Source organism: Staurois parvus, unplaced genomic scaffold, assembly GCF_062004578.1.
Source record: "Staurois parvus isolate SC_StPar_1 unplaced genomic scaffold, SC_StPar_1.0 ptg000715l, whole genome shotgun sequence".
Classification (NCBI taxonomy): Eukaryota; Metazoa; Chordata; class Amphibia; order Anura; family Ranidae; genus Staurois; species Staurois parvus.
The window spans coordinates 7347755-7375566 of record NW_028318511.1 but is presented as its reverse complement, the minus strand read 5'-3'; the positions used below and the strand labels follow the sequence as shown (position 1 = coordinate 7375566).

At 41.7% G+C, this 27812-nt stretch overlaps 2 protein-coding genes across 12 annotated transcripts in view; one reads left to right on the top strand and one right to left on the bottom strand.

Annotated features, from left to right (window-relative positions):
- TSPAN4 (tetraspanin 4) overlaps positions 1–27812 on the bottom strand; it is a 1204586-nt gene that overhangs the window by 47153 nt on the left and 1129621 nt on the right. The window lies entirely within an intron of this gene.
- Positions 16038–27047, top strand: LOC149445644 (uncharacterized). The gene is made up of 2 exons (XM_089653496.1): positions 16038–16113; positions 26452–27047. Exons 1-2 carry the CDS (start codon positions 16038–16040, stop codon positions 27045–27047), a joined length of 672 nt encoding a protein of 223 aa, XP_089509622.1.

The window sequence follows — 27812 nt, the reverse complement described above, 5'->3', positions numbered from 1 at the left end:
GTTGCCCACTGTGTCCGGAGGACACAGTGGAACACCAATCGTTGTACGGGACCTCTGTGTGAGGTCCCGATCATGTGATCACTGAAGAGTAGTAAGCAAGATGTCACTTCTGACATCATTGCTTACTACGTGTGAAATCTGTGAATGATCACAGAGGTCACATGGTACACGGCTATTCACAACAGTCTTGTACCATGTGACAAGCTGACCAATCACAGCTCACAGTATTTCTCAATGGTGGCAAGAATGCAGCCAGAGAAAAGGAGAAATGATTGCTTTTACAGCCTTTATGGGTGTAAAAGCAATCAGTGTAAAAAAAAAAAAAAAATCTTCATCACCCCCACTATGCTGACACTGTACTGCTAGCGTGACAGTATGTAAAAAAAAAAAAAAACCCATAAATAATAATAATATAAAAACAGTGGCTAAATGGTTAGCACTTCCGCCTGGCAGTACTAGAGTCGTTGGTTCGAATCCCAGCCACGGCACATCCTGCCTGGAGTGGTTTTCCTCCGGGTACTCCAGTTTCCTCCCACACTCCAAAGACATGTTGGTAGGTTAATTGTATCCTGTCTAAATTTGCCCTAGTATGTGTTTGTATGAATGTAAGTTAGGGACTTTAGATTGTACGCCCCTTGAGGGTTAGGGACAGATGTGAATGTACAATATATATGTAAAGTGCTGCGTAAATTGATGGTGCTATATAAATACCTGAAATAAATAAATAAAATATAAAAAAATAAAATAAAAATGTAAAGAAAATTGTGAAAAATTATAATTTTTGGTTATAAACTAATTTGGGTTATTTTTGTTTTACTAAAAAGATAGCTGAAAACATTTTGGCCAAGATTTATGAAGAAAGATTATTTATTTGCAAAATTTTATAAGAAAAATACTTTTTTTCAAAATTTTTGGACTTTTTCATTTATATAGCAAAAAAAAATGAAAATCCCAGTGGTGAATAAATACTAGCAAAATAAAGTTTTATCTGTCTCAAAAAAATGCTAAAAAATTAATATGGGTACAGTATTGCATGACCGCGCAATTGTCATTCAAAGTGTGACAGCACTGAAAGCTGAAAATTGGCCTGGACAGGAAGGGAGTAAAAGTGTCTGGACTTGAAGTGGTTAAAGAGTTAAATAGAGATGACGTCCTGTTCCCCAGAAAAATATGGGGCGAAATAAAGAATACTCCATGACTGATGTGAGTAAAAATGCCCCTGTAGTGGTGGTGTCACAATAAGGAAATAAATATCCCTGTGTCGGTGGTGTCTATGAAAAGTAAAAATGCCCCTGTGTCAGTCGTGTCTCAGGAAGAAAAAAAATGTTTTGCATTGAGGCATCACTGAAAGTAAAAAATGTCACTGCAAGGTTTGTGTCGCTCATAGAAAAAATGCCACTGTCAGTCTGAGGAGATCTAATATGTCAGTGTGATAAAGAAAGGGAAGGGAGTTGGGAGGTTGGGTGCTTTTAACTAAACAAGCCCATTCCTAGACAGTCTGCCACACTAGGCATGAGAGCAGAGCATGGTCAGTTCTCTATCTTTGTTGAGAAATCATCCTGGTCTCCTCCAGTAATCAGACTTGTGGTGACACGTCCCCACCCCTTGCACAGCCAGGGAGATGAGACCTGAGACCTGACAGTAATTACAGTATACAATTTTGTGCAGGTCTATATCAGACTTTGCCTCTGCTGCTTACCTAAAAGGCTGTGTATGGCTTTGATGCCTTTAAACACTTGCAATTCCTCTGCTGTTTTGTGACTATGCGTGCATGATTAACTTTGGGAAAAAAACTTCTTTGTGTTGCACTGATTGTAATTGAAGACAGCTAACCAACTTGTGTTCATTTGGACATCGATGGTGAACAGTTTGCATAGTATATCAGAAATTTGACTGTTGAAAGCAGCAGCAATTATTATCGAAAGCTTGACCTTATTTGATTTAAAACATTCATAGTATAGGAAGGTTAGGATTGCAGGTCCCCAGATTTATGAGAGGTTATGGAGACAAGTATGTGGGCAGACAATATTTGTTTAAATAGGTGGGGCATGGGTGTACTTTGGTATATTTATTTTTGGTTAAATTGCTTGAAGTTTTGTACTTAACAAATTGTAATATTATATATTTGGGTAGGAAGTGCAGCTCTGTGCGGTGTCCTGCTCCACAATTTTTTTTGCACTCAGTAAGGACACCTCCGCTCCACTAATTATGTAACAGTTAAATGATGATGCTGTACTGCACTGTTGACAGTATGTCAAAAAAATGTAAACATTGTCAAAAAACAATTCTTAAAAAAAAGTCTTCATTTTCCCCCAAAAAGTGACAAAAAATAACAACTTCAAAAAACTTGCCATGCCTCTTACTAAATACCTTGGACTGTCTACCTTCCAAAAAGGGGTCAAGCAATTAGATCATCAGTACATCAGGATTGATTAATTTTCAGATATATATATACCATTGTTTGTGGACTCTTTAACTTTCCTACAGACTAAGTAACAAACACTGATTCAGGTTATTTTTACCAAAGAAATATAGCAGAATATTGTTTTGGCTAAAATTTATGAAGAAAGATTATTTATTTGCAAACTTTTATAACAGAAACAAAGAAAAATGTGTGTTTGTTCAAAATTTTTGGTCTTTTTGGTTTATTTAGCAAGAAATTTAAAAAAAACCCAGTGGTGATTAACCATTTCCCCCCCGGCCTATGGCCAGATGGTGGCCGGAAAAATCCTTCAGCGTTCCGGGTGGACGCCATATGGCGTCCTCCCGGGCATGCGCAGTTTGCGCCCCTGCAGAGCCAGGCAGCGGCGCGATCTGTCACCGGCCGTGTACCTCGGACACGGCCGATGACAGATCTGAGTACCGGCCCCATTGCCGGTACCATGTGACCTGCTGTGACCAATCACAGCAGGTCATATGACAGTTGTATACAATGGATGGCTTCATTCATGCCATCCATTGTATACTAGTGTGCCTAGCTGTGAATGGTCACAGCGATCACATGCACAAGCTGGGCCAATCACAGCCCAGCTGTGTCATGTGATCAGCCGTGGCCAAATCACAGCTAAGCACAAAAAAAAAAAAGCCCTGAATGAATTGATGTCATTCAGGTAAATGCTTACTTATAGCAAAGTAATTCTTTGCTATAAGCAAATTGTGTAAAAAGAAAAAAAAATACTGATCACTTCTCCAAAGTAGTACAATGTTACTATGGTAACATTGTACTACTTTGGTCATAGTGAAATATGAAAAACAAATCTTAAAAAAAAATTTAAAAAATTAAAAATTAAATTAATTTTTTTTTCATACTGTCACCAATCAGTGTCCCTGATCACCACCATGCCAGTTATATGATGACGCTGTACTGCACTGGTGACAGTATGTAAAAAAAAAATAGTGAAAATAATTTTTTTAACTTTTTAATTTTCCGAAAAATTCTGACAAAAAAAATACAACTTCAAAAAACTCGCAATGCCTCTTATGAAGTACGTCGGACTGGCTACTCTGCAAAAAGGGGTCATTTGGGGGATATCTGTACTGTTCTGACATTCTTGGACCACGAGAAATTAGATTGGCTGTCAGTACTTCAGGATTGATCAATTTTCAGATCTGTACCATAGTTTGTGAACTCTATAACTTTCCTAAGAACTAAAAAATACATCCTAATTTGGGTTATTTTCACCAAAGACATGTAGTAGAATACATCTCGGCCTAATTTTATGAAGAACAATTATTTATTTGTAAACTTTTATAACAGAAACAAAGAAAAACATGTTTTTTTTTTCAAAATTTTTGGTCTTTTTTTGTTAATTTAACAAAAAATAAAAACCCCAGCGGTGATTAAATACCACCAAAAGAAAGCTCAAGTTGTGTGATAAATTTTTAGTTTGCGTACAATGTTGTATGACCGCGCAATTGTCATTCAAAGTGTGACAGCGCTGAAACCTGAAAAAATGGCCTGGGCAGGAAGGGGGTAAAAGTGCCCGGTATGGAAATGGTTAAATACCACCAAAAGAAAGCTCTATTTGTGCAAAAAAAAAAGGATACAAATTTCATATGAGTACAGTGTTGCAAGACCACGCAATTGTCACTTAAAGTGTGGCAGCACTGAAAGCTGAAAATTGGTCTGGGCAGGAAGGGGGTGACAGTGCCCGGCATTGAAATGGTCAGACTCTTAATTATGAAAATTCTTGTGTGAATAACAATCAGAAGTTGCCAATAAAGAAATAAGAAATCACACCTACAGTGTCATATAGAGTTTTAAATCTGTGGCAAAAAGTCCATAAGTGTCGATACTCCATGCTTCAAAACTTGTGACTTGTGTATACAGACTAATCCTCCAGGTGCTCCTCCACCACCATGACTAATGGACCCCACAGATCTGGAGGTCTCATAGCAGTCAGGATCCAATTACTCTCTTCACAAACCATAGCTCCACAGTTAACAACTCAGGCATGTTGAAGGCAAAACACAAAATAAGGGTTAAAGGTTGAAAAATGTATTAAAAACAAGCAACGATACTCACACAACTTGTATAGGAAAGTGTACAAATAAACATTGAATGAAAGCACTCCACCTCTCATGGCGTGTGTGATGATGTCACCGATATGTTTGGCCTGATGTATGTTTTGTCTCAAAAGACATCTTTTGAGACAAAACAAGTGCCAAGCCAAATGTAGGATCAGACTGAACAAGTGGATCTGTGGGGTCACTAGTCTTGGTGGAGGAGCACCTGGAGGATTGTTCTCTAAACACAAGTCACAGGTTTTGAAGCATGGTGTGTGGACACTTATGGCCATTTTGCCACTGATTTAAAGCTCTCTGTATGTTTGTGTGTTTTTTATGACACTCTAGGTGTGATTTCTTATTTCTCTATTGTCAATTTCTGATTGTTATTCCCATATGATTTTACATAATTATGAGTTGAAAGAGATCGTGCAACACATTTATTTGATTCAATTGGAGCAAACCGCAGGAATGTATTTTGCAATTCTGTCCAGTGTTTGGTTCCAGCACATTAATACTTTTGTAGGAGTTTTCTAAAGTTATAGTATTTAAAAAGCTTTTTTCAATGTTTTGCCAAATCCAACCCAAGTTCAGGTTATCTAGGGCACTTCACTGATCTGCCTCCCATTTCATTATGTAAGAACTTTTAGGCTCCATTCACACTTCTACATCTCCAAAGTTGCACGACTTTGCAGTGCAACTTTGAATGGGTGCAACTTGGATACAACTTTGGCTTTCATTAATGATAATGGACAGCTGTTGCATGTCTAACATTCAGGTGCAACTTTCATACGACTTTTGAGGGTTTTTTTTATTGCAGTCTATGGCACTCAAGTTGCATGAAAGTCATACCAAAGTAAAGCATGAACTACTTTGAAGTTGCTGTGACTTGAAGTCGCACAGATATGAATGGTACCCATTGGGAAACATGAGGGGTGACTTGTCATGGGACTTTGGACCATACAGTCGCACAAGTGTGAATGGGCTCTTAGCAGATTTGTTGCTATGAGGTCGCTATATAGGGAGGAGATTAGGACTACAGTGGGGGCCTCTTAGAGGTCTTCTTGGAGATTTAATAGGTTAGTAGCACTCACTGTAAGGCTGCATGCACGCTTGCTCCTAGAGGAATTTAGCGTTTTGCCTGTGGAAACAACTAAAGTTATTCTATGTGTCCATGCACATTAGGTAATCTAGAGGCGTTTTTAAGATCAGCATTTAGAAGCAGAAAAAATCCCTTCTATTTTGCGTTTTGGGGAGCATTTTTTTGGCAGAAAAAACAAATGCTAAACGCGCCTAGGTGCTAGTACAAAAAAACGCAAAAAATTTGCAGTTTTTTTCTTTAAAGCCAGTGTGCATGGAGCGTAAAATGCTTGAAACAGTTCTTTTTATAGCAGAGCACGCTTCAATAAAAATCCACAGACCTTGTCTACAAATAATATAAACTAAACTTTTTTTTCTCTACACACAATGAGTTATGACAAGGCAGAACCATTTGCTTGCTTGACTTGTATAAAAACAAGAGAGGTAGAAGCCACGTATTGAAGCCTGTGTAGAGAACACTTAGAGTACGATGATGGTGATCCAGGCTGAAGTGCTGTCAATTATTTATGGAGGTCAGTTCTATAGCAGCTCTGAAGCCTCCTCTTTCAATCTACAGTGTAATGTTAGGATGTCTGAAATGGTCTTTCAAGGGGTGCAAATATCCCGGTGAAGAATTCCTATAGCATGCATATGCTTATCATCTGTGTTTTGCTTTTCCTACTTGTTCTTATTATAATCCTGTAAAATTCTATACCTCTCTTCAAGTGTATGTAAATCCACAAATCTTGTATACTGAAGGGAAGGTTTCTTTTAAAGCTGAGCTTCAGCCAGAACAAAGAGAATATCATTATAAAGATGCTTCCTTACCTTATCGAAAAATACTGGCTTTTTTGTTCAATATTCTCTTTCCTTCTTTACCTTCTGTTACTTGCTTGTTCCTGTTTGTGTGGCTGGGCACCACTGTTTTCTCCCTAAGGGTTCCTGTACACTGCAGCTGATAAACTCACGTTTAGGAGCTGTACAGCATTTTTTTCAGCAGCCCCTGAACTCTCCCTAATGTTTTCCTATGTGTTCATGTACACATCTTTGTTTACAGTCGTTTACAGGCATTTGAGTTTACAGTCATTTACAGGCAGTTGAGTTTACATTTGTTTTTTTAACTCACCAAACTTGCGTTCAGGAGTAGATTTTATCAGCGTTTCAAACGCAAAATGCTTGTAATTGTGGTTAACGCATCAAAGCACGGCAAAACGCATTTATAAGCGTTTGCGGTTGAAATTTTTTTTAACTCTTCCAGTTCCCAATGCAGTCCAGAGCCTTTTTTCATCATGAAAAATGCATGCAAAGTGTTTTCAAGGTACTCAGATGGACAAAACACTGAACACAGGATGTTCCTACCAAGCTTGTCACACATTGTAATGACCTTTTCATACCTCAGATCTCTCCCACCCTTGGAAACAAAAGATATGTTAATGACCATTCACACCTCAAATTCCTAGTGCAGACCCCTGCCAGGTGGCCTTAATGTCTCCCTCCACCAACTACCTTTCCCACCCTTGGAAACAAAAGAAATGTTAATGAGCAACGCTCACCTAAGTTAATCTCAACACATAGTGCTGTCTCTGCTTCTGCTCTCTGTATTTCTCTGAAACAGTCTGAAATAGTTAATAATTTACCACTTTCCAGTACATTCTGGGCATTTGGGAGGTTCTCCTGTGCTTCTCTTTAAAAAACACTTCTAAACGCAAACGAGCATAAATGCACACAAACACGTTATGCAAATGCGGTTAAACAGACGTTTTTTAACCTACGTTTTCCAGCAGTCAGTTTCCATCGTTCAGAAGTGTCCCGTGTACATGGGGCCTAAGAAATGACTTCTGGCACTACCTCTGCCTTGTCTACCTTTCATGGGCAGGTGCCATCTGCACAGCACCCGGTCAAGATCCACCCACAGCCAACAAACAAACAGCAGCCCTGAGCACGGCCTGCGGTATATTCCCATGGTATCAAGGGAAATGCAGTCTCCATTATCCTCTACCGGCGCACGTCCTGCCGTGCCTGGGGCAATGTAAAAGTAAATGAAGGAACATCACCGAAAACAAAAATGATAAATGACACTAATAGGCGTATTTTTTTACATTTACAAGGGTTTTTCTTGTGGATGGGGAATGGAAACTCATGGTGAAATGTGGCTAGGATCCTGGAGTTCAGCTTTAAACATGTAAAGTTTAACAGTGTGCCTCTTCTACACTATATTTCAGTAAATATAACCTGGAGATCCTGCCATTTTTAACTGTTTGAATGAACTTCATGGTTTTTTCCTGACAACACTCATGCAGCTGCCTTTCAGGAACTTTTTCAGCACTCCTAATATGCAGCAGCATGTACCAGCATGAACAAGGCAAACTATGCGTTTAGACACCCATCACACTGAGTGACAGCAGATCCCATTTACAGCATATGGAAGCCACAGCAGATTACATCAGAGATGTTACATTTTTCAGTATCCTTAGCAATGCAATACAAAGGGAGAATATATTGATTTCATGATTGCCAATATATATATATATACTGTATATAATTATAACGGGTATATGGAATATAACACTTGCTCTGTTTATGGTTTAAGCGTTTACACCTGCTTTAATGTAAATCATTCACACATAGTTTATTATATTTAAAGCAAGTTTGATCAGATTATTACATATAGTCTTACAACATATACCAGAGTTGCCAACAAGAGGGCCACAAGAGGAATATTAAAAACCTTTCAAACAGTTTAATTGTAAAATACTCTAGAAGATTTATCATAATGAGGACATAAACATAACTAAGAATGTATTGTTCATTATCAAAGCAATATTTATGTATTTGTTTAGCTAGCTATGACTTTTTAGACAGTTTAGTGTGGATAGGGAAGTCAAGTGGTTTCTCTCATTTGGGTGGAAGAAGAGAAATTTGTGGCTAGCTTTAAATTGGCCATAAATGGATTGATTTTTCTTTTCATTCAACCTGCTGGCTGAATAATAAATTAATGGTTCGTCCATTCACACAAGCAAGGGACTCTGATCGAGAAAAGTTTTCCAACAAGCCTGTTCAACAAAAGTTGATCATTAAATCGACTTCTGCCAAGCTTGAGTGGCCACACATGGATCAACACTCATCTAGTTCCTGCTAATTTGGCTGATTTTCAATCTATCGGAATGTCGGTGGAAAAAAACGTATGTATAAAAAACTAGGCAGGAAGCATTACACTGGGGAATTCTAAATCAGGTAGAGCACAGCTGGAAGTATTTTGCATGTATGTAAGGAAGGACTCCACACTAACCATCAATATAATGGGGAAATTACACTGTCCACCAATGTAATGGGGGATTTCTACACTGAAACCAATGTAAGGGGGGGATTCTACACTGACTACCAATAAAAATGGGATTTTACACTGACCACCAATGTAATGGGAGATTTCTGCACTAACCACCAATATAAAGGGGGAATTTACAATGACCACCAATGTAAGGGGGATTCTACACTGACCTTGAATTGAATGGGGAATTTATAATGACCACCATTGTAAGGCAGGGATTAAAGCTGGCCATAGATGGATCAAAATTCAACTGGTTCAACACAGGGACTGGTCATAAAAATGTTTATGTGTGTATATTTACCACTGACTTTGTTTTTTTGTGTATGAGTAGGGGTACTATGTACCCCTTATTCATTAAAGTAGGGAGAAGGGCTGATATCCGGAGGCCCCCTTAATTTTAAAGGGGACTTCCAGATTATAATAAGCTTTCCACCAGCAGACCACCACAACCTTCGAGCCAGGATTGTAGGGAAGAGGCGCTTGTCCTCATCAACATGGGTACAAGGTGCTTTTCCAGGGAGTCCCACTTTTTCTGGCTCCCCCTGCCTTCGAAGTGCCCCCTCTAGCAAGACGCTCGCTGAGGGGGTACCTGTGCGGGTGTGATTCCCAAGTTGCACTGTGTGCGCCTGTTGACTCACACAGTGCAGCTCAGCTCTGCCCCTCACCGCTCCCTCATCCCAGGATTTGAGTGACAGCCACAGGAGACAATGGCTCCTGCTGCTCTCACTGAGTCCAGTGAGGAGTGAGAGAGAGAGCAGCACCACTGCTTTTGGGCACAGTGCTGTATCAAGATCAAGTTTGTGTAAGTATTTAGGGGGGGGCTGCACCTAAAAGGTTTTTTACCTTAATGCTGAGAATGCATTAAGGTAAAAAAAACCTTTAGCCTTTACAACCACTTTAACTATCAACTGTGCTATACCGCACTAAACCTCTTAGCCATTCTCGAAATAATTGCATCTGTTAATTTGAAAGGTCAGTAGAAAGAAAAGATAGTGATGAATAAAACTCTTGAGGGCTTAACCTATCTTTTTATGCATATTAATTCTTTATGTTCTGCATAATGAGGGGAAGGGTGTGTGGCAGGGGTGCATCCCTTTCCTATGTACTTTGTACTTAAAGATGTTCTTCTTTCTCATCTCAGCAAATTGGGAGGTATGCTAAAGCGTTTATTGAAAGACCCCATCTGGGGTCCCTACCCACACATCCTTGAAGAGCAACCTAATTTAAACACTTGTATCTAAATGGCATACTTGCCTAGCAGTAAGCTGGTATTTATTGTAATTACATGATGAAGTGTGGCTTAGCAATACTAAGGGATTCAGTTTATTAATAGTTGCACAGTTACAGCAAATTACACAGGCATTTCTAGGAGGCTAATTGGAAGGTTTAGTTTGTGTGGGCATGAAGTGGACTCATAACAGTCAGGCTCTGCCAGAGAAGATAAATGTTCCTGTGCTGCACAGTGACATTAAACAGCAGAAGGATAATCTGTAGAAGTGTTTCCATACCTGCATGAAGCCATACTAGACTGCTGAATGGGGTGAATATCTTCTTCCATCACAGCATAGAGAGTGGGATTAATAACAGTAGCAGTGACCACACAGTGTGAAAAGAAGTCATTATGACCAACCTGCCTGAATGAACAGCATAGGTGACACCCCAGAATCCACAACACATAATTAAGAAAAAAGCCAGAGATGCTGTATGGATAAATAAGATGACAATCCTCAGTACAGAGCCATGAACACTGTGGGGAGGGTAATTCAAAGCTCTACTTTATGCCTCACTATTGATCTGCATACTCGTCAGTGTCTTGAAGTGCATTTTTTAGGACAGCAGCCAAATAACTAAGACAGAAAGATAAGCAATTGCAGCCTAAATAGTAGTACAGTTCTCAAATCCAACAATGTGTGGCCAAACTGGATGATATATCATGTCCATTGCAGCAACACACACCCATAACTGAGCACTACTGGGGGAGGGGGTGGCGGGGTGGGGGTTATCATTTAGATGGGGTTGAAAAACTTGTCCTCTTGCTATGCTGATATTAGAACTGTATTAACAATTAACATGCAATATTCACGTGATGCAAACTGGCCAGAAATGAGTTCTATGTCCACTTGTGGGGTTTAGGTAGATGAAAGATATTTAAATTAGCAACATAAGCTTTAGTCATTGTAGACAATGAAACCATAGGAGCTTAAAGGAGACATACAACCAAAGCTCTTTTGTACCTCTGTACTTCTATGGATCACAAGATCACAAGATTGTAGTTCGTTCTGCAATCCTGTGACCCGTTTGCAGCAGACAGCGGGATGAAGCCCACTGTTGGCTGATTTCACTCAGCCAGTCCAAGCTGGGGAAAGATCCTGACTTTAAAGTCAGTATCCACCCCAGAGTCTGGAGCAGCACCTGATTCAGCCTCTCAGCACTCCCTCCACAGCCCAGTGCTCCAGTGAGCGCCAGGGGTAGAGCAGATAGCAGATAGCAGAACAGAACTCAGTGATCAGTGGTCATGTGATTGCTGAGTTCTCACATTTAGAGTTGGACCGATGCTGCCTCCACCTAGGTAAGCATAATTGGGGAAAAAAAGCCATCCCATACTTCTCTTTTAAAGTTGTATTATACCCAACAGTAAATATTTGTTATGTTGTAGCTTATCAATTCTTAGATGTGGTGGCTGCATTAGTTTACATTTTTAGCTTTCTTTCCTTTTTTTTCTTCTGGTGATCTCAAAAGTAAGTCTGTTATTTTTCTTAATAGTTTTTAATCATTTTTGCAAAGAATAATAAGCTCAAGGTCGCTCATGCAGGGGAGCAGCACAATTACACAGAATATTAGTCAAATACAATGGTAGTGCTCGATCTGAGTCGAAGTCGAGCTGAAATGCTCCATCTTTCCTGGAGGTCCTGAGAGGTGTGCCCCTCCTGGAGAGCGACCTGCACTTTACTTCTCCCCGCTTTCATTTTCTCTCTCTTCCCTCTCCTCTTAACTCGTATTTACCTTCTGCCTCTTATCCACTACAGTACGTAAAATGGTTGACTTCTCTATTATAGGGTTTCCCTTCTATCACCTTTGTGTAATTTTGGCATTGATCATTTCAGCAAACCAGTTATTACTGTATGTTCACTGTTCCTGTTTGATTAGCTATGCTCTCGTTTGATTCTAGTCCTGCTTCTCCAGGGTTGGTTGTTCCACCCGAATTGTACAGCAGTGTCTGCAGAGCTGTGCAGAATACTTTACTGAGATGACCTCAGGTTCAGGCCTCTCTTCATGTCTTCCTTTTGCCCATTCTGTATGTGAAGTTTGGAAATATATATGGCTGTTGATGTCTTGACATGTTTTCAATAAGAACCTTTACCAAAATAAATGAATTAAAAAAAAAAAACAGAATGGTAGTAGCAATAAACATTCAAATGCTCATATACAATTAACCACTCATGATCTTAGGCCAACAGTAGGATGTTCATAAACCAGTACATTTCTTAAAACCAGAGTTCCGTGCGTAGGACATATCAGGAAAAAAAAGGAAGGACCAGAAAGAAAGAAAGACGTGGAAAAGAGAAGGAGAGAAGGGAAGAGGGAGAAGAGGAGGGGGATAGAGGAAAGCCCTCCACAGACTTGGGGCCGCACCAGGTATTGCATCATAAATAACCTAAACTGGTTGGATGTAGGGACATAAGGGAGTAGTTAATCCAAGGCTCCCAAATTTTAAGATTTTTTTTTTAATATATAATCTCTTTTTTATTGAAAATAATTTTCAAGACAGACTACAGAAAAACACATAAGATAAAAAAGAAAAGAAAAGCATAGGAACATAAGAGCAGACAATTGTAACCATATATCTTCATGCCATATAGCCGCTTGTCCGCTGTCAGGGCAGCAGGTATTGGTGAATTCTTTACCACCAAGGGACCCAGTGACCACGCAGGAGCTATATCTCTGCACATGGCCAGTGATCACCAAAGCAGTAAGTTGGCTGCATCTCAATAAAACCATTGTATCAAAGATATGAACTGACACTTTTGGTAGCGATAGATAAATAGGACACAATAAATGATTCAGGGTACAAACATGAGGGAGAGAAAGAGAAGTAGCAGGGGCCACGGTAGACAACTGTAAGATAACTATGATCACAGGGCATGACACATTTAAAATGTAAGACAGGTGGGTAAGTGTGCAGGTAAGAGATCAATATACCATGAAGTTATGTATCATCCAGCGGTTAAGTAGAGCAAGGCTGTCAGGCACGTGACATCAATCATCAGAGAAGGGGTATCACCAACCAAAGGTAATTAAAAAAAGAGATTATAGTGGTATATCACCAGGTTTAAAGTTGTCTGTGCTATCCAGTTCCATAGAATAATACATCCAGCCGGACCAGATGTAATGGAATTTCTCAAGATCATTTTTACCTCTATAAGTCCAGCGTTCAGCTTCTAGTATCTTTTCCACCTCCCTTCCTCCAGTCCTGTATGGTAGGGTACAGAGATTGTTTCCAAAAGTTTGGTATTAGGCTCTTGACTGCATTCAAAAGATGAGGGGTAACACTATGTTTATATGATTTGATAGAGGAAGGGGTAGTGTGGAACAGGTAATGAACGGAGGTAAATTCAATAGGTTTAAGGGTTCTCTGAATCCAAGGGGAAACATATCTCCAAAATGTTTGGATCTTGGGGCAATACCACCATATATGCAAAAAGGTGCTTTCATGAGAGCAGCCTCTCCAACAGCCACAATCAACACCAGGGAAGATCTTAGCTAACCGTGAGGGTGTCCTATACCAGCAAGACAGTAATATATAGCACGACACATGGGTCTTAGAGCTGATGGAGGAGAAATGTAATAATTTGATTACTTTCTGTAATTGGTGAGGTGTGAAGTCCTAGATCCAGTTCCCATTCCCTAATATAGTAGGGAGCTGTCTGGGAGGAAATGGATAGTAGGCCCCTATACATTTGGGCGTACTTTAGGGACTAATTTCTGGAAGAAATCATGTAGTCGTCTATGGTGCCAGAAGTCCATGGGGAATGTCCCAAAGGATCCTCTCAATCTGTCCAGGGGCAGCAAGCGACCTGCAGGGGCCAATTTCATACATGTAGTGTTTCCTTCTCTGCCCCAGGAGTTAAAAAAGGAGATCTCTTCCCCAGGAGGAAACCAAGGAAAAACCCCCAGTGGTGCTAGGGGTGAGGTTGGAGGGGAAAGAGTACCCGTTCTATTGACTTGATCCCAAACTCTCAGAGTGTTCAGTATAAAAGGTCTCGTCCAACTGGACAGCCCAGGGGTTATACATGGGATCCAAGGGGCCCCTGCTAAATTCCTACCGGCGATAGACTTTTCAAGGGTAACCCATATCTTCTCTTTCGAAGGGTGGCACCAAGTTAAAATACGAACCAACACCACAGCTTTGTAGTATAGAGATACATCAGGAACCTCAAGGCCCCTTTCCTCTTTGCGTTGATGAAGAAGCGAGTACGCCAAGCTAGGTCGTTTCCCCTGCCAAATGAAAGTCGTGAATAACCAGTGTAAAAACAAAGGTGGCAGGTGTATGGGGATTGTGGAGAGCAGGTGCAACATTTTTGGCAGGATCATGTTAACTCGACCCATCCATGTGAGGGCAGTATTTTGCCAAGCACTTAGATCTTTTTCTACCACTTGTAAGAGTGCCCTCTAATTTGCAGAGTACAGTAGTTTGGGATCCAGAGAGATATGATTGCCTAGAAAGGGCAGTGCTTGTGATTGCCAGGTAAAATGGAAATTAGTCTTCAGTAATTTCGTAAGATCAGGGGAAATTGTGACCGGTAGTATCTCAGACGTCTCGTAGTTAATACTAAAATTTGAGAGAGAACCATATCTGTGAAACTCCGACATCAACAATGGCAAGGTGGTAATAGCTGGGAATGTAAAACAGAATATCGTCAGCATACGCCGAAAGTTTATGGATTCCGGACCCAATAGGAACCCCCTTGATGTCATTGTTTTCCTTAGGAGCAGTTCCAACACCAGAGCAAACAAGAGAGGGGATAAAGGGCATCTTTGCCTGGTGCCATTGCGTATACTCAGCGGGTCAGAGAAAGTCCCATTCACCTTCAGTCTAGCTTCTCCGTCAGTGTAAAGGGCCGAGATCCAACCCATCATCTTCCGCCAAAGTCCCAGTTTAAGCAGGGTATCCTCCATGAACAGCCAATCCACCCTATCCAAGGCCTTTTCAGCATCGGTCGATTAGATGAGGAAGAGAGATTGATATGGGCCATGTCGTGTCCAATGAAGGATATTGAGAGCTCGAATGGTATGATCCCGAGCCTCTCTGCCCATTTTGAAACCTGTTTAATCAGGGTGGATGACTGCGGGGAGGAGGTCCTGCAATCTGATAGCTATAAGTTTGGACAAGATATTGACGTCAGAGTTGAAAAGAGAAATGGGTCGGTAATTCTGACAATACATGGGGTCCTTCCCATGTTTTGCTATAACAACACTATGGGCTAACAGAGCCTCTTTGGACAGAGGGTTAGAGGTGGTAGTGGCATTGGAAGTAATCTCTGCCAAGAGGTGCGCCCATTCGCTTATAATAAGCATTAGAAAAGCCGTCTGGGCCAGGGCTCTTCCCTTTGGGGAGGTCTGAGATAATCAATGCCACTTCTATAGAGGTAAAAGGGAGCTCTAAATTGTCCACTGCCTCTTTAGGAATGCTAGGAAATTGCATTTCCTGTAGGTATTGGCGAATGAAAGTCCTATGGCTGTCGGCCCAGGATGAATCTGGTGGAGGGTTAAGGTTGTATAAAGAGCTGTAGTAAGTCCGGAAAGCCTCAGCAATGTGATCAAAGTCCACTACCTGTCTGTCACGAACCGTCAGTTTATGTACATGAGAAAGTGCCTGCCGTTTACGGAGAAAACGAGCTAGAAGGCGGCCGCATTTATTCCCATGCTCAAAAAATTTGTGTGCATTATAACATAGTTTATTCTGAGCCTTCCTTTAAAGGCACTCAGAGAGTTTGGACCTAAGATCTGTCAGTGCAGTCAAGTCGGGAGGTTGCAGTCTGTTCTTGTGCTTTTGTTCAAGTAACCAAATTTTAGTAACCAAGTCCAGAATTTCTGAACATTTAACGTTTTTGATTCTCGATCCATGGGCTATCAGGACTCCTCTTATCACCGCCTTATGCCTCTCCCACCACGCCCCCATGGACACCCCATCAGTGGAAGTGAGTTGGAAATATGTGGTAATGGAGGATTCAATGGCGGTAGGGGTTGTTTCGTCACCCAACAAGGATTCGTTCAAATGCCATGTCCAAGCAGGTCTATGGGAGGTGTGCATAGTTAGATTCAAAGAGACAGGGGCGTTATCAGAAATAATTATTGGGCCAATATCTGTGCCGTGAAGTCAGCAAAGGTAATACTGATCAACATAGAGAAGGTCAGTCCACAAATAGGAGGTATGGACATGGGAAAAATAGATATAATCTTTAACAGAAAGGTTTACCATCCAACTATCCACTAAGTGAAGATCCTGTAGACGTTTTCGAGCTTTAAAAGAAAAGGACGATTTCCCTGATGAGGTGTCCAATTGAGGGTCTGGGGGAAGATTGAAGTCCCCCCCCCCCCAAGTATGAGAAGGCCCTCCTTAAATTTAAGGAGCTTCCTCAATATAGTGGAGAGAAAGTCAATGGTGTGGGTTTTAGGTGCATAAACATAAGCTATAGTGAATAACTCATTATTAATACAATAGTACCCTTGAGGAATAAAAATCTGCCCTCCCAGTCAGCAATATGGGTAAGGGGGACAAAAAGACACGACTTATGGATGGCAATTGCCATCCATCTTGCTTTAGGAATCAGAGAAGGGCATAGGAACCATTGATTAAATATTGATTGTGGGAGATTGGGCGTGGAAGTCGCCATGAAATGGGTTTCCTGAAGTAGTAGCATTGTTAGGTTTAATCGACAAACTTCCTGCCATAATTTCCCTCACTTAGATGGTGAGCACATGCCGTGGACATTATATGAAACCACCGAAAATATGGATGCCACCAAATTTTAAGAAATTTTGAATGAGAGTCCTTTAAGATGCTGGACCATTAAGTCGGCAATGTGGTCTTTTACTCCCTGAAACAAAAATAGGTAGGACGCTAATTTTTGTTGGTATGTAGAGGCCCATGATAGGGCAATGCAACAGAGCCAATTTTGCATACTTTAAAATTGTCAGATGAAATAAATTATTCAACAGACCAAAACCCTGGGCCAAGACCACCAGATATGCAGTACATCCCCCAGTGGCCACAGTTCCTGAATTATCTGTAGCACTGCTACACCCAGGTTTGTGTGGGCTAACCGGGCCAGGACCCAGTACCATTACAACAGTCCCTTGTATGCATATTCAAGCGTGGTCGTATTAAAGGAACATTTTGCTACAGTTGACCAAGCCCTACTCTAGTTCTCCAAATTATTCTGAGTGGTTAAATCACATTACCACTGTGTTATGTATAAGAGGCAGAGGGGTGTTGGGTGTACTTTATTGTTTAAGGAAGTGTACGGGCAGAGATGAGGCCTGGGGACCACGGTGATGTTAACAAGTATGTTCAAAGCTCGTCTTAGGAAAATGGTATTCTGAAGTGCAATGAAGGGACATTATCCAGTGACGAAGTTGGAAGTACTGACAGAATTGTGAAGGAGGAGCCTCGTGTGTTTCTTGGATGGAAGCCTATGTTGGGAAGGCTTGGGTTGTCAGGAAATGCTGCACTCGTGTGAAACCATGGGATGTTCACCATGTAGATACAGGGGTCCCATATTTTCAAACTATGTAGCATTAGGGAGCTCAGCGTGGGTGAGCGTACTTTACGTAGGAGTCAGAATTGCATATTAACAGGAGTCAAGCCACAATTCAGAATCTCCAAAAGCACCCATACCAGAATATCTGAAGTTGCATGTAGCTTAGATAACTATGAGATTTGGACAGCTAAATAATATCTTGCCACATAAGGGACTCCCAAACCTCCCTGTAACTTAATCTGTTATAACAGAACAAGTCTTCTTGCAGATATAGCAATTAGAGGGTTGACACAAACCATATAACATTGATAGAAGTACTTACAATGATCAGCTTTTATTTATTTATGTAAAACCTTTATTCCCCCAAAAAACTGTTGCTGTACCTGCTTATAAATTGTTAGCTGGAGTTTAGATGTATCTAAATCTGCTAGTGCATCTAACACTCCCTTCCTCCAGAATAAAACGCTGCTGTCCAAAGGTGTCTCTATTGCTCTCTCATCCAGAGTGTAGGGACCCTAATGCAAGATGTGTGTTACTTGCTAGATCCCAAATTAAAACCAGTGTGGAAAAAGCCAAAAAAAGAAAACGAATGCAGCTACCATGTCTAAGGATTGGGAAGCTGCAATATGTAAAATATTTGGTTTCAGGTTTAATAAAGGAAGTAATATACGCTATGTACTGCAAATGAGGCAGTACTCAACATAGGGTTTATCTTTTGCTACTAAGCAACTATCGCAAATGCCAACACAATTTGCTACAAAGCAATACTATAAACATAATCATCCTCTGTTCTTTGTTTAGAATCCAGAGTAAAATATATACATGGGTTTTACCACTTCTGAGGTACAGTATTACAACTTTTATTCTCCAGTTAACATGTGCATTGTTTGTTGTCTAATTCAGCATATCTTTATTCTGTGTTAAAAAAGGGTGTAGTGATCCAGTGGATGGTGTTACCCATGGGTGTCGCTAGCACCAGGCACCCATGGCATGTGCCCTGCATATCTGCACTGTGCCCCTGGATCTCGGTGACGCACACACCTGCCACAGCAACCAGTGGCTTTTTTCACAGCCACGTCACCTGTCAGACCTCAGGTATGTCAACATATTGCAGAGCTGAAGGTAATGAGGCTCCACCTTGGGTCTGTTATGACATGGCTAAGGGGAGTCCTGGGAGGACCTCCCCTCACTATGCTGGACACTACTGCATCTGAGTTCTGGTGAGGCAAAGCAGGAGGAACAAAATCATTGCAGGGTTCTACTCCATTACCGAGGACATTATATTTTGGGTAGGAAATGCCTCTGCTAGTTTGGTAATGTCCTGCCTGTGGAGGGCTCTTGTGGATTTATCTGTTCTTGGTTGAAGTGCTTCCACACACCTAAATGTCAGCACTGTAGTCTGAGCACTGGTTACACTTCTTGTAAGGGAAATATAGGTCCGAAACTGAATTAATAAGATTTCTTAAATTAATAAATGTTTCGTTTTTAAAGCAGTACTTTTACCTAGCACTTCTCTAAATAAAGATTGCATATATGTACACTATATTGCCAAAAGTATTGGGACACCTGGCTTTACAGCCATGTGAGCTTTAATAGCATCCCAGTCTTAGTCCGTAGGGTCTAATATTGAGTTGGCCCACCCTTTGCAGCTATAACAGCTTCAACTCTTTTGGAAAGGCTGTCCACAAGGTTTAGGAGTGTGTCTATGGAAATGTTTGACCACTCTTCCAGAAGCGCATTTGTGAGGTCAGGCACTTATGTCAGACGAGATGGTCTGGCTTGCAGTCTCTGCGCTAATTCATCCCAATGGTGTTCTATCAGGTTGAGGTCAGGACTCTGTTCAGGCCAGTCAAGTTCCTCCACCCCAAACTTGCTCATCCATGTCTTTATGGAGCTTGCTTTGTGCACTGGTGTGCAGTCATGTTGGACCAGGAAGGGGCCATTCCCAAACTGTTCCCTTAAAAATGGGAGCATGGAATTGTCCAAAATGTCTTGGTATGCTGACGCCTTAAGAGTTCCCTTCACTGGAACTAAGGGGCCAAGCCCAACCCCTGAAAAACAACCTCACACCATATTCCCCCCTCCACCAAACTTTACACTTGACACAATGCAATCAGGCAAATACCGTTCTCCTGGCAACTGCCAAACCCAGACACGTATATCAGATTGCCAGACAGAGAAGTGCGATTATTCACTCCAGAGAACACATCTCCACTGCTCTAGAGTCCAGTGGAGATGTGCTTTACACCACTGCATCTGACACTTTGCATTGAACTTGGTGATGTAAGGCTTTTGTGCAGCTACTCAGCCATGGAAACCCATTCCATGAAGCTCTCTACGCACTGCTGTTGTGCTAATCTGAAGGTCACACAAAGTTTGGAGGTCTTTAGCTATTGACTCTGCAGACAGTTACTTCTGCGCACTGTGTGCTTCAGCATGCACTGACCCCGCTCTGTCATGTTATGTGGCATACCAATTTGTGGCTGAGTTGCTGTTATTCCCAGTTGCTTACACTTTGTTATAATACCACTAACAGTTGACCATGGAATATATAGTAGGAAGAAAATTTCACAGATGGAATTGCACAGGTGGCAACCTATCATGGTACCACGCTTGAATTCACTGAGCTCCTGAGAGCGACCCATTCTTTCACTCATTCTTTCATTGTAGAAGCAGTCTGCATGCCTAGGTGCTTGATTTTATACACCTGTGGTGGAGGGGTGTCCCAATACTTTTGGTAATATAGTGTATATGGAGTTACAGGGTGGGATTTGTGAATTACCCTTATTCCTGACCCCTGCACTCTGGATGATACACACAACGCTGATACATGCACTCTGTGTGCTACAAATACCACTGACCCCTACACTTAGCATTACACAAGTCCTGATCTCTGCACTTTGCGTGTTTCATACTTCTGACCTCTACACGCTATGAATTACGTATTCTTGATCCCTACAAGCATATCTAATGGAAAGGTTTTAGTCAAAGGATGCGGCTTATGTGTACTATATATACAATGAGGAGCTTGGGTTTCCATGTTAAGCCCCTGTACCTTTTAATTACATTTTGTCCATGTACTGTGGCATGCTACCTATCCTCAAGGTGCCCAAAGGCCCCCACAGTCATTCACAATCCTATCAGTTCTAAACACAGGAGGAGTCATCTGGGAAATATAAACAACTTTTATAATTCCCAGATGACTTTTTTTCTGCATCTAGATGTGCCCGCTTTAAAGCAGGTTTAGACACAATTAGACACATTTAGTCAGGTTTACATGAGGTTTAGCCACGTCTAGAGTGTCTACTAGGACCCCGTTTTTACAGAATTCTATTTTATCTAAACACAGCTAAACTGATTGCACATAAATGCAGGTAAATGCATAGCCTGAATGGCACCATTGAAAAATCATTACATGTATTTATATGCATTTTGAAATGTCCTCTCAATGCAGGTTTGAGTGTGCTAGTGTAAATGAAGCCTGATATTTCAGCAATCATTTATCCCACCAACAAACCTTATTCTGGCTGAAGCTAGTTTATTGCTTTCATGTCTTGATGAGATACATCAACAGATTCCTAAACAAGCTTTGGTGAGAAAAAGACATGCTGAGGACACTGACTCTGCCAGTCATGATGCAGCTTTTAGAGGCATCATTGGCAGGGCTGCTGCTACAAATCACAGGGCCCCATGCAGTCTACCTGACAGGGCCCCCATTTTTTCTTCAAGCCAAACCCGAACAGTTTAGCAGAGCAATATTTTTTTTTGTAGTATTATATACTATGGGATTGTAATGGACCTGGAACACCTTTTGGTGTCCCAAAGAAAGTAGTAATGTGGTGCACATAGCGCACCATGGCAAACAGCAGGTGTGGCCAAATTGCATTAACAGTGGGGAAGGAGGGGCTTAAAGGGGCATGGTTATATAAAACAAAAACCTTCCTGTACATATCAAATCTGCTTATATTGATGGGCCAGGAAGAGCCTCACAAAGATGTATAAACCTTAGCACAATCATTTTTGAAAAAACTAAAGCTCTTCCTTTACATATGATTTTGAGTACCCTGAAAATGGTCAGAGAGCTAACATTTTATCTGAGCTGACCTAATAGAACTTCATTAAAACACTCAGGGACTGTTAGCAACCAGTAATGGTTAAGACAATGTTGGTGAAGCCGGGAATGTACCGTATAGTGCAGGAATAAAAGGGAAATGGGAAAAGCCAGTTTCAAGGCTCCCCTCATGGGACTGTTGCAGCAAGGGAAGTTTCAAGTCTCCCCTCACAGCTGCACAGGGATCCAGGTGGCTGTGAAGATTAGGAATAGGTCATGGAAAAATGACCTTTTCCTATTGGTTACTATAGAATTCACATGGACTATAGGGAAAATACATGTGACAGGTCTTTCCTTATAGGCCAGGAGTGGATCAGGTGAAATCTAAGAAATTTCTAGAAGGTTGAAAACCCCTATATAAGACCTGTCAGAACCCCCCGGGGTGCCTGTTGCATCAGGGTACACCATCTGGATAGCTCTCTCTTGCAGAGATCCAATCCAAGCATGAAGACGCTGCTGCGGAAGATCCCGGAGAGAGCCGTAAAGGTCTGAAGAATGGCTGAGGAAGTACCTGGACTTACCGCCGTCGGGATCAACACAAGAAGACTCATCCAGCACAGCTGTCACCGCCGCTGAGCCCCCGGAGCCATCGGAAGTTCCGCGTTCAACACGGAGGCAGGCCAGACTGAAGACTTTGAAGAAGAAGAAGAAGGAAGGGACCTCTCACCAAAGGATGAAGTTGCCGGAGCCACCCAGAAAAGAGGAGGAGTGGAGAAGGGACCAGCAAAGGGGTAGCGCTGTCAGCGCTGCTGTCAGGGTAGGAGCGGTGGAATGGGCAGGCAGGCCTAATGGTAGGGTCACGCAGCGACTGACAACAGCCGCTACTCACAGACCAGAGTCCCTCAGGGCGCGGAGTCTAAGCCCCAGGCTGCCCTTCACCAGGGCCCCTGATGGTGGGGATAGACTTGACGCAGCCTGAGACCAGGTCGCGGCCCCCGAGTAACACCAGCTGCGGTAACGACTGCCGCCAATGGCGTACAGCTGGTGGGAGCCAGATGGAAAACGTATAGCGTGGTCGGACAGGCCGGGTCTATAACAACGGAGCAAACAGTACAAGACGGTAGACAAGGATACTCAGGTCACGGGCCGGGTTCAGCAACGGGAGGTCAGGTAATGGGATAAAGCAGAGAATAGTCTTGTCCAAGCCGAGTCGGTTACCATGAGAGCAACGAGAACAGAACAAGAGCTTGCTGCAAAGGAACATACAGGACACGAATGCAAAGAGCAACTGCAGACAGCAGGCTTAAATGTGATTAGCCACACCCTTCTGGAGGAGGAGCCGCAGAGGCCTGAAAGCATAAAGGCTCCCACCATGCTTTGCAGGAACTTAAGATGGATGCCAGCACATGGAGCAACACAATCTCTGAGGAAAGGTAGGACCTTGACAGCTGCAGATACTCCCCCTCTCCACCCAGCACAGCCAGCAGAAAGTCTGGGCGGGAATCTCCCCGCAGAAGAGTGATGGTGGCGGGCGGGGCCACAGGCGGTCATGCGGGCAGAGCTAGGAGGAGCCAGTCAGCGGCGGAACACACCCCTAGAAGGTTGCCAGGACAACCCAGGACATGGGCAGAAGCTTTGGGGCTGCCAGCAATGTATCTGGGTCCCAACAAGAAGCAGATCACCAGTCAGTAGAACAGAAGATCCTTCAGCCATGGAAGTAATGGAAGAACCTTGCAGCATCCCTGTCCTGTGCTCTCAAGCAGTTTCTTAGCCCTTGCAGCCTGCTTCATTGAATGGAAACTTATCATAGGTGTCAATACTATGCTCATTAACTAAATTAAACTAAATTAACTATTAAAAATTGTTTAAGGAATTAAAGGAAGGTAGAGTCGCAGGTCCGTTTAATAGCCCACCGTTTTAAAACTTCCGTAGTTCCCCCTTAGGGGTTATTCCTAAGAAAGAAGAGGGCTCTTAGAGGTTAATACATTATTTGTCTTTTCCCATAGAAGCCTCGTTAAATGATCAAATACTGGAGGTTTGCTCCTCGGTATCATACACATCATTTGATGAGGCTTTGGAAAAAAATGTGATCTTTAGGTAACAATGTATTGTTTGCAAAAGCAGATATAAAATCTGCTTTTTGGTTACTTCCCATCCACCCTCAATTTTTTAATTCATTAGGATTCTTTTTTGACAAATGCCTCCCCATGGGGTGCTCATTGTCATGCTCTTATTTTTAGGTTTTCTCTACATTCATTGAATAGGTGGTATCAAAAAAGGCCAGTTCTAATTGCATAATACATTATTTAGACGATTTTCTTATTATAGGCCCTGAGGATTCCCCAAAATATCAAGAGTTGTTATCTACATTTTGTGCGGTATGCCAACAATTTGGAGTCCCTGTAACACATGAAAAGACGGTATACCTGACAACTTGAATTGATTTTGTAGGCATTAACATTAATACAATTTCTATGGAATTTAGCTTACCTGAAGTTAAGGTTAAAAAATGACAGGATCTGCTCACTGCATTCATCAGGAAGTAAAAAGCTACATTAACCGCTGACCTGCCACAGTATAGCAGATATACTGCTACACAGAGGCATGGTTGCGCAAAATCTCATATATACTGTATATACGTGATTTTGCTTTACCAGGTAGGGGGCATGTGCGCGAGCCCTACCTGCGCCTGTGGATGTCAATCATCAAGTCCTAGCCGGTAATTCCCCTCCCGTGCCTGGTGATTACCGACAATCATCGACAGGGAGGAAGACTATTTTATTTACAAACAGTCTTCCTCCCTGTCAGCTCGAGCACACTGCTCCCGATCAGTGTGCTTACAGTGAAGCACACACCCTCTGCCACCTAGTAAATCACTCTCTGCACACAGTTAACGGCCCCTCACATTAACCCCTTCCTGCCCAGTGTCATTAGTATAGTGTCAGTGCTGTTTTTTAGCACTGATCACTGTATTGGTGTCACTGGGGATGTCAGTGACACCAAGTTAGTTCCACCCCAGTGTCAGAACATCCGCCGCAGTCCCACAGTCCCGCTAAAAGTCACTGATTGCTCTCATGTAGGCGCTGCTTGGGAATACCCTGGTGGTCCCTCAGTGGTATGAAGATGCTGGTCTGGTCGGATCACACTGCTCCTTGGATCCACACAGAAGCCTGAAAATGCTGGGGCTGAGGTATGGGGGCTCAGTGCCAGGTATAAAAAGTAAAGGTGCTCATAGTGTAGTAATATTTGACAAAGATTTATTAAATCCAATGTATAAAAGTATAAATCATATAATGCACATGCCTGCAGCCTGTAGATAATTATAGAGGCTGTAGAAAACACCTAAAAAACATTGACCAGTGGAAATCAAAGGTTGGCCGCCAGACCTCCTGATCCAGCGGCGTGACGTCAAGGCGTGCGAAGGCAGGTTCAATAGGTTTTGCTGTAGTTTGGGGAAAACATTGGTGTGCAGGTCCTTGGCAGGATAGGTGGAAAAGAAAGAATTATTTGAACAATATAGTTTTGCTGGAGCTATTCCCCATTTTGGTGGCACTGGAAATATGGGGTGATCAATTTAGAAACAGAAGAATTATTTTTAGAACAGATAATAAAGGTCTATTATATGCCATTAACTGTTTATCGTCAAAGTCACCTCCAGTAATTACTCTAATTAGACTCTTAGTTTTTCAGTGTTCATCATTAAATATATGAATAAAAGCCTCCTACATCCCAAGTAAGGACAAAGTTCTGGCAGGCTCTCTCTTGTTCACAGATGCTGCGTTTTCGTTCATTACTATCAGAGGTGGACCGACAGGGAGCGGTTTGTCCACAGCATCTTTGGGAGCTCATTTGAGTAAAGTATTTGATTCTGTTAAAAATTTGGTGGCACCTTCAACATGGTCAAACTATTGTCAAGATTGGTTATTATGGCAGACCTTTGTGAATTCTCAAAAACAAAATTACTTATCTATTTCAGAGCATTTAGTTCTATCATTTCTAGACCATTTAACGGATAAACAATTAGAAGGTTTCCTTTTTTCTAAAATTACATAACTTACTTTCTTGCAATAGTTTTTTCTCAGTAAAGCAAGCTTTAAAAGGCTATAAAAAAAAGTACATTTTGAGGTGATTAGTCCATGGCCAATTACTCCTGCCATATTAGCTGATTTATGCAATGCAATGTGTTCCGTGTGCTTTTCTCCCTATGGAGCCAATTTATTTCATGTAGTTTTTTCTTTGGCCTTTTTGGGTGCATGCCGTATATCCGAAATTTTCAGATAGACAGGTAGATCTGGTTTTAAATTTCAGGATATATCAATAGGTATTGATAAGTTGAGAATATTATTAAAAAGGTCTAAGACAGATCAATTATGTACAGGGTATATTATAAGTTTGAATGGTTATAGTGGTTCGGCTATTTGCTCAGTCTATCTAATGAAGCAATATTACTATACTAAATCGTCCTAAGCTTGACAATTTGTGTTCATTCATGCAAATAGTTTCTCGTTGATGCAATTTCATTTTTGGAGCGTTTTTAAAAAATGCTTGACGTCTCTGGGACTAGACCATTTAAAGTTCTCGTCACACTCGTTTCGTATTGGGTCTGCCACTGAAGCATCCAAATTTGGTTTAGGAAACAGTACAATTAAAAAAATTGGAAGATGGCATTTGAATAGTTATAAATGATATATTAGGCCTTAACTGTATTGATATTGCCATTTTAGGTACAGTTTGCACTGTTTGGATAGTGGGACACTCCTATATTTTCTGGGCTCAGCAAAGAGCTGCAAGATATGTGTATACAGAAAACTTAGGTTTTAGTGTCAATTCATTTAAAGTATTTTGGTGTGGTAATAGGGGAATGCTATGGAAGGATTTATTTTATGAACTAGGAAGACTACACAATTCTTTGCCATCACCAGACATATTGGTATTACATTTAGGAGGAAATTACATAGGTCAGCAAAATACCCTAGATTTAATCTTTTCCATTAAACATGATCTCCAACAGTTAAAATTGATTTTGCCTAGTACAGTAATTATATTTTCTGAAATTATACCTAGGCTCTTGTCGTTAAACACTCCGATTTGGAAGCCTTTTGAAAAGGTAAAAAAAAGGGTAAACAGAGCTATACAAAAATTCATACCTACCATGTTAAGTTTCTCCTTTAGGCATACAGACGTAGAAGGTGATCTTCCTGCTTTATACAGACCTGATGGAGTACATTTATCTGCAATTGGTTTAGATATATTTAATTGTGACTTACAAAGATGTATAGAATTGGCCGTGGTCTGGGGGGTGGATGCAAGTCGGGTCTAATAGCCCAACTGGCTTTTGGGGGACAGTTGTTTAAGTTAAATGTATGGTGGATTTTTGAAAATTTCTCGAGTCGTAGTGACTGAGTCTGGTTTTTATATTTTATTTAAAAGTTATTGTTATTATTCTATTATATTTTAATAAAGTAATATTTTATTGAAACCAATAATAAAAGGCTGTGGCCAAATTTTACTCCAAAGGTCGGTGTTAGTGTCTTTATTTATAGTTAATTGTATCTGCTGTCTACAGTCCTATATGCATGTGTGTGGTGGTGTTGGGGGGGGGGGAAGGGGGAACTGGTGCTCTCTGGAGGGGGGGGATGCTGGTGCAATCTGTAGGGGGGGGCTGGTGCCCTGTGGAGGGGGCCACTGGTACTATGTCTGAGAGACTATTGTTCTGTGGAGGGGGGCACTGGTACTATGTGTGAGGGACTGGTGTTTTGTGGAGGGGGGCACTGGTACCACTGTATGTGTGAGGGACTGGTGCTCTGTGGAGGGGGCAATGGTAATGTGTGTCAGGTACCGACTGGCAGTGACTCTAGAGATCCACAGGCCGGGGTTCCCCAGGGCACGGAGTCTAAGCCCCAGTCTGCTTATTCACCAGAGCCCCTGATGGTGGGGATGGACTTGGAGTAGGCTGAGACCAGGTCGCGGCCCCTGAGTACACCCAGCTGTGGTAGAGGTAAATGCCAGTGGTATGAAGCGGATCAGAGCCTGCTGTGAAGAGGCGGAGCAGATCTGGCAGCAGTTGATGGATCCGTGCAGGATG

Bases quoted from the DNA above. Each gene is read 5' to 3' on its own strand.
- LOC149445644 (XM_089653496.1), top strand. From the start codon at position 16,038: ATGGGCTATCAGGACTCCTCTTATCACCGCCTTATGCCTCTCCCACCA. The intron at 16,114-26,451 runs GTGAGTTGGAAA...TTGCCATTTTAG, and splicing joins TGGACACCCCATCAGTGGAA to GTACAGTTTGCACTGTTTGG.